Source organism: Plasmodium sp. gorilla clade G2, assembly GCF_900097015.1.
Source record: "Plasmodium sp. gorilla clade G2 genome assembly, chromosome: 13".
Classification (NCBI taxonomy): Eukaryota; Apicomplexa; class Aconoidasida; order Haemosporida; family Plasmodiidae; genus Plasmodium; species Plasmodium adleri (nom. inval.).
In genome coordinates, this window is record NC_041705.1 from 1,187,501 (window position 1) to 1,202,073 (window position 14,573).

At 18.5% G+C, this 14,573-nt stretch overlaps 4 protein-coding genes and 1 non-coding gene across 5 annotated transcripts; 3 read left to right on the forward strand and 2 right to left on the reverse strand.

Moving 5' to 3' along the window:
- Positions 1-1,449: 1,449 nt before the first annotated feature.
- On the forward strand, positions 1,450-3,541 carry PADL01_1329900 (conserved Plasmodium protein, unknown function; the record flags this gene model as incomplete). The annotated part of the gene is made up of 2 exons (XM_028683848.1): positions 1,450-1,519; positions 1,833-3,541. The coding sequence occupies 2 exons, from the start codon at positions 1,450-1,452 to the stop codon at positions 3,539-3,541; spliced, it is 1,779 nt and encodes a 592-aa protein (XP_028539985.1).
- On the forward strand, positions 1,646-1,727 carry PADL01_1329800. The gene has a single exon (XR_003699380.1). It is a non-coding gene; the product is annotated as a small nucleolar RNA snoR17 (non-coding RNA).
- Positions 3,542-4,187: 646 nt separating the features above from the next.
- On the reverse strand, positions 4,188-5,870 carry PADL01_1330000 (protein kinase, putative; the record flags this gene model as incomplete). Its single annotated transcript, XM_028683849.1, has 1 exon — positions 4,188-5,870. One exon carries the CDS (start codon positions 5,868-5,870, stop codon positions 4,188-4,190), a length of 1,683 nt encoding a protein of 560 aa, XP_028539986.1.
- Positions 5,871-6,541: 671 nt separating this feature from the next.
- On the reverse strand, positions 6,542-11,514 carry PADL01_1330100 (DEAD box helicase, putative; the record flags this gene model as incomplete). The annotated part of the gene is made up of 10 exons (XM_028683850.1): positions 6,542-6,611; positions 6,722-6,820; positions 6,976-7,089; positions 7,301-7,523; positions 7,651-9,250; positions 9,464-10,505; positions 10,683-10,812; positions 10,992-11,052; positions 11,219-11,300; positions 11,450-11,514. The coding sequence occupies 10 exons, from the start codon at positions 11,512-11,514 to the stop codon at positions 6,542-6,544; spliced, it is 3,486 nt and encodes a 1,161-aa protein (XP_028539987.1).
- Positions 11,515-12,763: 1,249 nt separating this feature from the next.
- Positions 12,764-14,159, forward strand: PADL01_1330200 (conserved Plasmodium protein, unknown function; the record flags this gene model as incomplete). Its single annotated transcript, XM_028683851.1, has 2 exons — positions 12,764-12,772; positions 12,894-14,159. 2 exons carry the CDS (start codon positions 12,764-12,766, stop codon positions 14,157-14,159), a joined length of 1,275 nt encoding a protein of 424 aa, XP_028539988.1.
- Between the last annotated feature and the right edge of the window lie 414 nt (positions 14,160-14,573).

The window sequence follows — 14,573 nt, forward strand, 5'->3', positions numbered from 1 at the left end:
TATTTTATAATTTTTTTTTGTATTTCATTGTAATAATATTTATACTTTATGCTTTCAGAACATTCGCATTTTTCATTTTATGTTTTTTATTTTTTATTTTTTATTTTTTATTATTTTTTTATAATTTACATATTTGATTACATTTAAGTAACCAAGGGGGTTTTTTAACTTATAATAATTTTTTTATTATTTAATTTTTTTTTTTTTTTTTTTATGTCAATGTTATTTTAATATAGTATATAGCCAAAATTTTAAGGAAAATAGAAAAAAAAAAAAAAATAATATATATATATATATATATCAACTATATATATTATATATATATATAAGGGCTCTAATAAGTTTTAAATTTATTATATATATATAAAAATATAAAGTATTCATTCTTCGTACTACATATTATATATATAATATTTTATGAGGTAAAAAAAAATGCTCTTAATTTTCAAATGGTTATATATTTATTTATATATATATAATAAAATATATTTATATTATATTATATTTATACATATATATAAATATTATATTATTTATATACATATAATATATATGTAAAATTTTAAAAGAATCATATTTTCTTCTATTAATTTCGAACATTTATTCTCTTATGCTTTGTGTAGATAAATAATAAATACAATATCCGAGGAGGAAAAGAAAAAAGAAAAAAAATTTCAGAGGGTAGCTTCTTGTATGTTATTTTTAATTTTACGCCCCCCCCAAAAAAAAAAAAAAAAATATAATATATATATTATATATATATATATATATATATATATATACATATATATATAATATTATATAATTTGTATATTTTATAATAATATTAAGAAAAAAATTAAAAAAAAATGTAAAAATAAATAAGTTTATTTTATTTTATTGGTATGATATAATATAATATAATAATAACATAATAATTTTTTATTTTTTTATTTATAATATTAAAAGTATAATATTACAATAAAGAAAAATAAATAATTAAAACATAAAATAATATAATAATATAAAATAAAACAATTAAATATTAAATTATTATTTGTTAAAACCATTTATATCAATATATTAAAAGAAAGAAAAAAGGAAAAGGAAACAAAAAACATTTGTAACCCTTGTAAATATAATATATATATTATATATATTATATATATATATAATTAAATACATTTCATGTGATAATTTTTTTTATCTTGGAAAAAAGTCCTATATTAGAAAATAATAAAATATATAATAACCATGAATAAAATAATTTTTTAAATATAAAAATTGTGTTTTATTTTTTGTTAATATTTGTATAAGTTTTTATAAATATATAAGTATTTTTTACATTTTATTTTTATATAACTTTATTATTTCATTTCATTTTCTTCTTTTTTTTTTTTTTTTCTTTTCTTTTCATTCGCTCTTCTTTTATTATTTTCAATTTATATATATAAAATATAATTAAAGAAAATGGCGTTAAACATATTTAAGAAAAAAAAGTCTAAGGATAAAAAGGAAGAATTAAAAGATATCAAAGGAGGTAGAATACATAAAAGAATAAATAAATAAATAAATAAATAAATAAAATAAAAATTTCCATATATATATATTTTTTTTTTTTGTAAAACGTTACATGTGCTTTTCCTGTTTTGTATGTATATTTTTTTTTTTTATGATGAAAAATAAAAAAAGAAAAGCTGATAAAAAGTTGATGATTTTTATGCTATTTCACCAAGATCTCTGAAAAAAAAAAAATATATGAACATATATATATATATATAATATATATATATATATTTATTTATTTATTTATTTATTCATTTTAATTTTTTTTTTTTTTTTCCCACGTTTAGATGATACCAATGTTGATAACAAGGCCACCGAATCTACTGCTGTAGATTCAGATGCCAAATTGGAGATTTCTAGTAAGGTGTCTGACAAAAAGAAAAACAAGAAAAACGAAGATAAAAAGAAAAAGAAGAAAAAGGATGACACATCAGACTCGTCCGACTCCTCAAGTGACAGTGATGATGATTCAGAAGAAGAAAATAAAAATGACAACAAAAAGGAAAATAAAAAAGAAGTAAAAAAAGATGTAAAAAATGATGTAAAAAATGATGTAAAAAAAGATGTAAAAAAAGATGTAAAAAAGGATGATTCATCTTCAGATTCGGATTCTAGTTCAGATTCAGACGATTCAGATGATTCAGATGATTCAGATGATTCTGATGACTCCGATTCAGATGAAGTAGAAGAAAAGAAACAGAAAGAAAGTGATAAAGTAGTTAAACCAAGTAATAATACTAATAAGGTAGAAGAAAAGAAGAAGGCTGAAACCGAAACAGATTCGGACTCAGATTCAGACTCCGATTCTGATTCCGATTCAGACTCTGATTCTGATGATGAAGAGAAGGAAGAAAAAAAAGAAGTTGCAAAAAATAAAGAAGAAGTAACAAAGAAGAAAGACGAATCAAAAGCAAAGTCCGATTCTGATTCGGATTCTGACACGGACTCAGATTCAGATTCAGACTCAGACTCAGATTCCGATTCAGATTCTGATGAAGTTAAAGAACAAAAAGATGACAATAAACTAAAGACCAATAATGCAAACAGTACAAACAATTTAGAAGTAGAGGAAGAGAAGAACAATTTGAATGGTGTTGACGGAAAAAACAAAAGGAAGAATATAAATGTAGAAGAAAATAAAAAAGGTAAAAACAAGAAACAAAAATTAAGTAATAATATAGAGACAAATAATATGAATGAGAATAATATGGATTTCCAAGATGATGGAAATTTTGTAAATGAAAAAGGAGAATATATATTGACTATGTTAAATATTAGTAGAGAAACAACAGATGTAGATATACGTAGTTTTTTAAAAGATCAGTTAGATACAGATTATAGTGAGGATACTATATATATACATATAAATGTTCATAATAACAGTGCATATATATATTGTTCTGAAGAAAAAGTAAAAAATAAACTTTTATCAATGTATAATCCAAAATTTAATGGGGTACCTGTGACATTCCTTGATAACCCACATGTAGATAAGAAGATAATATTACATCATTCTAATAAAGATACATCACAACAAGATGTAAGAAATATGTTTGAACAATATGGATATATAGTTGAAGTATTCTTTCCAAAGATATATCCAAAAATATTTGTGCGATTTGATAATTTACAAAGTTGTATTAAATCACTAGAACAAGATGGTTGTCTTTTAAAAGATAAGTTTATACAAGTAACTTTAGCTTTAAATAATTCTATGCAAGATAATAATAAAAGAAACTCTATGCATAATAATAATGGAATGAATAAAAATAGAGGAGGAGGAAATAAAGGATTCTTTGGAAAAAAATTTAGTACCAATTCAAATAATTTTAATAACAACAATAATAATGGAAATAATTATAATAATAATAATAATAATAATAATTATAATAATAATAACAATAATAATAATAATGGTAATAATTTTAATAAAAATAACAAAAAGAAATTCTCCAAACCATTCAATAATTTTAAAAACAAAAAAAGTTTTAATTAAAAAATGAAATTAATTAAACATAAGCATTATTCATATATATATATATTTAAAAATATGTTCTTGAAAAAAATTATAATAATAAAAAAAAAAAAAAATACAAACAAATACATATATACACATATATATATATATACATACATATATATATATATATATATATATATATATTTTAATTAAATATTCTTTATATTATTATACTGTTTTATATATAACAGTTGTATTCATGTTACATTTTTAAAATTAAATAGTTAACATTTTATTTTTCTTTCTCTTTATTTTTTTAATTAATAAAAAAAATCAACAAACATATAATTAATATAAAACGATCATTTGTTTTTAATTCAATATAATTAATTTGAAACTTAAAAAAATAAATTTTTTTTTTTTTTTTTTTGAACTAGCCATAATGACATATTAATCAATCTACTAGCCAAAATAGGAAAAAAAAAAAAAAAAAAAAAAAAAAAATATACATAAATAAATAAATATATATATATATATATATATATATATATATATATATATTTATATTTATATATGTTAATATATACCTATTGGATATGTATGCATTTATGATCCATAGGAATTATATTAAAATATTTTAATACACATTTTAGACAACCATTCCAATTAATTTTTTTTATATTTATGTTCTGTCCATTTGTATGAGCTGCGAGAGAGCTGACCAGTCAGGTCTTTGTTTGTATTCATAAATCAACATGTTTCTTAAAAGGTAAAATAAGTGTGGTTTTGTGATATATGATTGCATCATTTCTACTTTACTTTGGAAAATGTATTGGTCATTAATATAATATAAGATATCTTCATTCATCATTATAATATAATAGAAACATAATCCTAAACAGAAGATATCATTTTTATAAAAATATTTCTCTATATGTTTGGGTTTTTTTTTTTTTCCTGTCGTGTCTATAACAGACATTTTTTTGTTTAAATAAAAAAACATTTCAGGTGATATATATTTAGGAATATTTTTTTTTTTATGTATAACAAAGAAATAGAAATTTTGTAATTTTAATCGTGGTATAAAATTTCCAAGTAAAATATTCAAACCATCATTACTAATAAATAAATTGGATGGTTTAATATTCCCATGACATATATTACAATCTTGTAAATAGCACATAAGTTTAATAATATTACAAAGGTTTTTATATATCAACTCATTATTAAAATGATATTTTATATAAGGTTGTACATTTTTTGAAATATGTGTTTTTATATTTCCATTTAAGAGGAAAGGTGTTAAGAAACCTGCTACATTCGATTCAGCGTGCACATTTTTATTTTTTAAAATTATTATATCACTGTAAGGTAAGACACTAATATATTCATAATTTATTTCTTTTTTGTTATTTCTGTCTGTAATAGATTTATTTTTTGTTCTTATATTCTTTTTATCAATGGATTCATTTGATTGTTGATTTTTCATGTGTCCACAACGATTCCCATTATTAACATTATTTTCTTCGTTTTTTTGGTCATTCTCTTCATAATCATTATAATTATGAACACAATATTCTTTATATTCATATAATTTATTTTTAATATATTTGCCTTCATTTATAAGGACATTTATATTAAGACCACATTGTTTAGCTTCTGAAAAAAAAAATTCTCGATTATCTATAATGGTGTCTTCACACTCCATTAACTTTATATTATATAAATAGGTTTTATATGGCTCTTCTTCATTTCCTCCATAATAATAATTATTATTATTATAATTATTATTATAATAATTATTATTGTTACTATTTATTTGATTATTTGCTCTATCATATTTTGACAGACTTTTATGATTTCCCACTTTTTTTTCATTATTGTCTTTATAATTTTCACTATAATATTCCTTCTTTAAATATTCACGTAAATAATCTGGTTCCACATTCAAATTAGGTATATCTATACGAAATATATAACAAGGTTCCTTTTTTATTATAATGTCAAATTTTTCATCAATTGTTTTTATATTAGAAAGTTTTTCTTTAATATTTTTTTTTTCATCATTTAATCTTAATAATATTTGATTAGCTTTATTCATTTCCTCATCATTATTTTGATCATTAAATGTATCTGAATTATTATCCATATTTTCATCTTCTAAATTTTCACACATCCTGTGTGTAACATTTAATAATTTATCCACTCTATTTAAATGCTTCTTACAATTATTATGAACTATATTACCATTATATTTTATAACATAACTATATCCAAATTTATTATCATTACCTTCATTTTCAATAACAAATACAAACTCATCTGGCCACATTATTCGATTTCTTAACATATTCCATTTACTCATTTTGATATAATGTCTTATGCTGTATTGTTTTTATATGACATAATAATATATTAGTGAACTAGCCAAAAAAAAAAAAAAAAAAAAAAATAAATGTATATCATAAATATGTATGAACAAGTCAGGTCAAAACATGCATAATTTGAACATGAATAATTTGACATTAAAAATAAAATAATATAAATATATAAATAAATATATATATTATTATATATATATATATATATATATATATATATAGAAAACCAAAAAAATAATAAATTAAACTTTGAATTGTTCTTTGATAATATATTAATAAAATGTTCAATAGTAAATATTAAAATTTACAACGGAAAATGGTTCAAAAAAAATGAAGAAAAAATTCACAGTGTTTGGTACACATAAAAAAAATAAAACAAAAAAAAAACAAAAGAAACAAATTAAAAAAATAAAATAAAAAAATAATAAAAAAATAAACGAATTAACATAAAATATATATTAATGTAGGTAGAAAAAATTACACTAAAAAAATTTTTTTTTTTTTTTTTTAAATGATATATAAATACAAATATATATATATGTATATATATATATATATATTTATATTTATATTTTATGAGGGTTATTTTTTAAAACTTTTAATTATAACAAAAAAAAATATATATTTATAACATATATTCTTTAACGTGACATTATTAAATGAACGGGAAACTTTTTGTCTTCATTTTCGCCAGCAAATTTTCTAAAACAATACAGAATATATCCCTATAAAATTAAACAAATAAATAAAAATGTAATAACATCAAGTGAAAAAAAAAAAAAAATAACAATATTGTTAATTTGACATATTGATTATTTTGTTTTATTTTAATTACAGAGAGTTTTTAAAATTTTTTAGGATTCGACAATTGTAAGAAAGATTAAATATGCATCTTAAATATACAGTTTTGATTTCTTTTAATTTTAAACGGTACCTATATGAAAAAAAAAAAATAAAAAATAAAAATAGACATCATTTTTTTTAAAGTTTATTAAAAATAAACATTCACATATAACAATATAAATATATTACATATCATTTGTTGTGTTGTGTGTTTTTTTTTTTTTTTTTTTTTTTTTTTTTCATTACTTTTTGGCGACTTGATATACGTCATCATTATAACAATCATAAATAATCATTGCATAATAAAATCTCTTAATTTTTATCCATTCCAAATTTTCATATATCTGATCAATATTTAATCTAAAAAAAAAAATATATATATATATAATATAATATATGATTATGCATATTATATATAGACAAGTGGGTGGTCGCATTTAATAAAAATGTATTATTATATACAAAAGATGTTTTATAGTAAAAAAAAAATAAATACATAATATATATATATATATATATATATTAATATTTTATATACACATTTTTATATTATATTTTTAAAAGTACGCACTTTCCCTTTATAATGCTTGCAGAAGCATCGAAAAGATCATCAACATTTTTTAACTCGAAATTTTTTAACTTTTCAACGTTCAGACCAAAAAACTGAAAAATGTTCTTTATATTTTTATTCTGTGACATAAGTATTTGTTCATATATATCAAAGTGGATTTTTAAATTTATTTCGGAATTTATGCAGAAGGCAAAGATCATGAGTAAAACATCAGGTGGAAACCCTTCAAAGATAAAAATAAATAAATATATAAATATAAATATAAATATATATATATATATATATATATATATATATATATATATATAGTTTTATTTTTATGTGGTTTGTTTTTTCCCAGTTGATTGTACCTTTAACGTATATATATTTTACTATTGAGTAATTAAATATAAACTCCATAATACTTGATGCTGACTGTACATAAGAAAATAATTCTGTACATGCAATTGGATCATCATCATTTAATATATCATATACAAATAGATCATATTGTTGAAGATTTATATTGATAAGGAAAAGATATTTTATAAATTCAACATATAAATTTTGGAATAGGTTTTTATTAAATTCAATATCTTTAAATATTAATAAGATTGTTATAAATGGTAAAGTGAAAAATGATGTTTGTTTATCAACAGAAATATTATTTCCTTTATAATTATGATATAATTTTTTAAAAATGTTAATTTTTTGTGTTATATTATATTTCATTAATATATTAGGATTAATAGTCTGATTAAGATATTGGAAATCAAATATTTTATTAATATCACAGAAATTAATATTGAATATTTTATTAAATACATGTTCATAATAATTCTTTTCTTGTTCATATGGAATAGTAATTAATTTATTTTCAAATAAATATTGAAAGGTTTGTTTAACATCGATGAGAATTTTCTCACTCACATTAATACCAATATTATTATTATTATTATTATTATTATTATTATTATCAATAGCATTATTTATGGCGCCTTCCATACTTTTTGCCTTAAAAAATTTAATACTATATAAATATAAAAAATCAAACATTTCCTTTTTCGTTTTTATTAATTTTAAATGTATAAAGTCTAATAAAAATTTACACATTTGGAAATTATTTAATGTAGTTTTTAATTTAGATGTTTCTTCTTCATCATATAATATTTTTTCTAAATAATGTTTTTCTGCATTAGATACAAATATGATAACTTTTCCATCACAATCATAATCATAATCTAATATAGGAGGTAAGCCACTTGAATCACTATATCTTCTATCAGGGGTTGTCATAGAACTTTTATTTATACTGTCATCCAAATTTTTACAACTTGTAGTACTATCATACATTTTTTTCTGAGATCTTCCACATCGTCCAGCCATCTGTGTAATTTCATCTTTTGTTATAAAAGATTTTCCTAATTTTAAACTACGAATTATTATAGTATGAATATTCATATTGATTCCTACAGATAATGTTGTTGTACAACACAAACAAAATAATATATTATTCCTAAAAGAATTTTCAATAATACTCTTCTCATTAATATTTAAACCTGAATGATGATAAAATATTCCATTCATAATCATCTTTTCAACGTTTGCTACTTTTATTGTCAAATCTTTCAAATCCTTTAATAATTTAAACCTCTTCTCTTTTAATTCCATATTTATTTTATATTCCCTCTTATTCAAATAATATGGAAGTATAGTACTTATAAATGATGCTGTCTGTTCACTCTTATTTTTAGATGGACAAAATATTAAAACATTTTTTTTTAAAATAAATTCTTCACTCATCATATATCCCAAATGGTTCGGATCCAACACATTACAATTTTCCAACGTCCTCTCCACCTCCTTTTTATTTATATCCTTGTATAATGAGTTGTCTATTTTATACAGGTATTTTATTCGTTGTAATTTTGTTTTGCTTTCATACACATTGGCTTCTAACCACTCAGCTAGCTAAAAGGAAAAAAAAAAAAAAAAAATTGTACATATATATATATAAACATATATATAAATTTTATGAGCATATAGCCAAAATTTTTGCATGCAGAAAATTTTGTTTAAATTAGATAAAATAACCTTAACAGGCAAGGTCATATTATATATTTAAAAAAAAAAAAAAACACACACACAAATACATATATATGTATGTATTTTTTTACTTTTTACCTGGTCAATGTTGGAAAGGGTCGCAGAAAAACCATATGCCTTAATATTATAAATGTGACTAAAATTTTTCTGAATATATTTAATTTTGGTTAGCAAGGATTCAATATAAAACCCCCTTTTTTGATTATTAATATAATGAATTTCATCAAGTATAAATAGATAATTAAATTTTAAATTATTTTTAATAATAATACTTAAAATGGTATTAGCTTGTTCAAATGTGCATAAAGCCAAATCTGTTGATAGACTATATGAGTATCCTGTAAAATCATTACTATTAAATTTTTTAATATTTAAAGATACTGTTTTATCACCAAATAATTTATCATAATATTCATATTTTTCATTAATTAGGGATAAAGTTGGTAAGGTTAAAATTACTCTAAATCCTTTATATAAAACTTGACGAATAATAAGAATATCATAAATTAATGTTTTACCCATACCTGTAGGTATTTTAAATAAGAAATTATTATAAAATTTATGACTTTGATTATTATTCAGATTACATATCTGTGACGTTTTTTTATAAGATGAATTTTCAATATTATCAAATGTATCACATTTAGAATGGCTACTACTAAGATTGTATTCGTTAGTATCTTCATTAGAACATTCATTTGTATTATGACGTAAATTTTGATGTATATTATCATTTGTATGTGCCTTTATTTTATCATCCATATAGTTAACAGTATTATCACCATTTTTATTATTCCTACCAAAAGTTATATCACTTTTAATTTGATCTGTAAATTCATCAGTTTGAAGATCTTCTTTTTTCACAGGTGTGTAATTTTTATTCTTCTTTGCAACAATATTCATATCACAAAAAAAATTTAAATTCATTGAAAAATCTGTATTTCCTTCTACATTACTTTTATAATGTGTATTTTCATTTGATACATATTCCTCGTTATTTCCATGTTTCATATAAATTCCATTTTTTATTTTATTTTCTATATCGTCATTTAAAAATATTTTACAAAGACACTCTGCTTGTTCGTTGTATAATTTGTGTATACCTAGTTCGTTATAAGCTCTAAAAAAAAAAAAAAATAAAAATAAAAAATAAAAAATAAAATATAAGTGATAAGGTATAAATGGAATAAACATTTATGGGTTAATTTATTATTTTATTTTATTTTTTTTTTTTTATGAACATTAAATTGTTATATATATATATATGTATGCCATTTTTGTTTTGAAAATTGCCTACTTAATAATTGAAGGTGGTATGTAATAGTGTTCAAAGTTTTGTTTGTTGTAATTAGAAGGATCGTATTCATTTTTATATAATTTTTTGTATAATAATTTTATATCAGTAATTGCAGAGCTTTCTCCAAATTCTATGAAGAGATCAAAAAGGTGTCGAACGAAATAAAAAATAAAGAAAATATAAACATATTATGATAAATAAATAAATATATATATATATATATATATGTTGAGTTAATATTTTTATCTTTTTGATGTGATCTTTTTTATATTATTTGTAGAATTTTTTTTTTTTTTTTTTTTTTGTTACTTGTTATGCGTAATTCATCGAGAATATATTTGTCTGACTGTAACACCTCTTCATAACTTGGCTACAATAAAAACAAAAATTGAGTGTCAACATTTTTGTATTGAATATAAAAAAATAAATTAAATTAAATAAATATAAATATATATATATATATATATATATATATATATATATATATATATTTATTTATTTATTTATTTTTTTTTTTTTTTTTTTTTTTTCCTAACGTATGTATAAATTTGACCAGACAAAGAAATGTATATCAACTGATTTGAAAATTTGAAATATTTTTTTCGATGAATACCTAATCTGTAACATTATATAAATAAAAATACATACACATATATATATATATATATATATATATATATATATATATATATTTAAATATTTATATATTTATATATTTATATAATTCCAATTTTTATTTGTGGTTTTTCCTTTTTGCAGTTACTGACCTTCGATAACATTGTAAATGAGTCGATTTTTTATTTTTTACTTTTTTTTTTTTTTTTTCGAACATTTTAAATATAATATTATATGGATACAAATTATATATGGTCTACATATATTGTTATTAAACACAAATATAGGAAATAAATATTTTATAATTTTACAACATTATGCAGGGACAAAAAAAAAAAAAAAAATAAAATAAAATAAAAATAAATATATTTATATAATATATTTATAAATATATATTCACATATTGAATAAATAAAATAAAAAAAAAAAAAAAAAAAAAAAAAAAAATATTATATGCATATGTAATTTATATAAATACATTAAATTACATAATCGTCTATTATTATTATTAATATTAATAATATTTATTTTTTATTATTTATTATTTTTTTTTTTTATAAATTATCTTTGGATACATAGAAACGTGGTATACATTATTTACAATTTTTATATCATTTCAAATGTTCTATTTATTTTCATATAAATATTCCTTTGAACGTTCATTTTTTTTTGAACTATTACATTAAAATGTGGAACATTAATTATTATTATTATATTATTATTTATTTGTTTATTATTTATTTATTTTTTTTTTTTTTTTGTTGTTTCTCCATATGTAAAATGTATAAAGAATGTTTATATATGATATACAAATAAACATCGTGCATGAAGAAAAGCTATAAAATAAAATATATATATTAAATATAATAATATATATATATATAATATATATGTAAATTTTTGTTTTTGCTTTATATTTTTTTCTACCACATATTATATATATATATATTTTTTTTTTTTTCTTTTTTATTATTTTTAATTTGCAATATTTATAAAAATATATTTATATATATATATATTTTTTTTTTATGAAAAAATTCAAGTGTAATTTAAAGTATATACTTGAAATTTATAAAGAATACCACATGACATTACATAAAAGTTTGTATATAAACATATATTGTATTTATAAATATTTTAAATAAAATTATAAAAAAAAAAAAATATATATATAAATATATATATATATATATATATAAAATATATTTATATATATAACGTGGCATAAATATTCTATCACCACGATTTATATAATGTTATGATATTTTAAAAAAATAAAAAGAAAAAAATATCAAACTGGTGATAGATAATTATATATATATATATTTACATTTATTTGTTAAATAATTTATTTTATATATTTTTTGGAATTTTATAAGAATTATATAAAGGAGAAAAATTTATATAAATAAATATATATATATATATATATATATATATGTATATTTTATTAGCCTTACTGAAATATGTTTAACGTGAGTATATTATATTATATATTGAAATAAATAAATATATATGTATATATGTATATATTTATATATTTATTTATTTATTTATTTATTTATTTATATATTTATTTATTTATTTTTTTTGCAGAATGAAGATGAGTTAATAGAGGAACAGCCAGGAGATTTGTCGTCCTCTTATGAAGACGATTTTTTATTTAATACGAATGGAAAAAATGATGATGAAGAAGAAAAAGAAGAAAAAAAAAAAAGATCAGAAGATATTAATTATTATAATGATATTTATAATGACCATTATGATAACATTATAACAAATTCTATTAAAAAAAATCCTATTAAAGAAAGTGAGAGAAAAAATGAAATCAAAATATCAGACATTAATATAAATAATGATAATACATCTACCTTAGTTGTAAATTATAGAAAGAAAAAAAGAACCCACTTAAATGATACTTCATATTATTCATTGAAGTTACCAAAATTTATAGATGTATCTTTAGATATAAAAAAAAAAAATAATAATAATAATAATAAAAACATAAATGATACTAATACAAATGGAGATGATATAAATAAGAATAATGATACATATATAAATGGGAAGGAAGAAAATAATACTTCCAATAAATATTTTATTAATCAAGATGATTATATAACATTAGGACAAAATAAAAAAAATAATTCTATCATACAATGGACATTTGATAATGAATTATATGAACAAATAAAGTGGCAAAAAAAAAATAATAATAAAAAATATAAAGATAAAGAAAAAGAAAAAATCGATATTATAAATATAAATAACATTGATGCATATGAAAAAATTGAAGAATTTAAAAATTCCCATAATTTTGAAGACAATAAAACGAAAGAACAAAAAAAGGATTCATTACACATATTGTCAGCTAACCAAAAATTAAATGACAACAACAAAAATGATAATAATAATAATAATAATAATAATAATAATTATTGTGATAATTATGATGAAGATAGTAATGATGATGATATATTCCATGTTAAAGATTTTTTAGATAAATATGATATAGAATATCTAAGTGATAGTGATAATATAACTACTTCAAGCAACGAATCTGATGATGAAAAAAATATTTTATTAAAAAATCTTGAACTTCTAGAAACAAACTCTTTTATAGTAGAATATACTAATGGTCAATACTTTTTTTTTATAAATGAAAAAACGTATATGTTAGAACAAGATAAAGAAATCAATTATCTAATCGAATGTACTGATGAAAATATTATGCCTATTCATTGTAAATTAAAAAATAAATTCTTTATTAAATCAATAACTAAAGAAGACAAAGTTGATCCTTCAGATTTGAAGTTACAAAAAAGTCATGTATTCTATTCACTCAACGATCATAAAATATGAAAAAAAAAAAAAAAAAATTACACATATATATAAATATATATATATATATATATATATATATATATATATATATATTTATTTATTTTATTTTAATAATTGGAATATTTCCATTCTTTATGTCATTCATTTTTTCAATAAAAAAATATAAATATTTTTAAGTTTATCCTTTTTTAATTTCATTATACTTTTATAATATTTCATTTAATGATTCTTTGTATATTATATGGAGCTCCATTTATACACAAAAATTTTATATATCTTTCATGGTTATTTTATAAAAGTTTTCAAAATATCAATATTTTTTGTTGCAATATATTTATATGTAAATATAATATTTTTATAATTAAATAATTTATTTATTTATTATTTTTAATTTCATATAATTATAAAACTTTTATTTTTAATTAAAAGGTT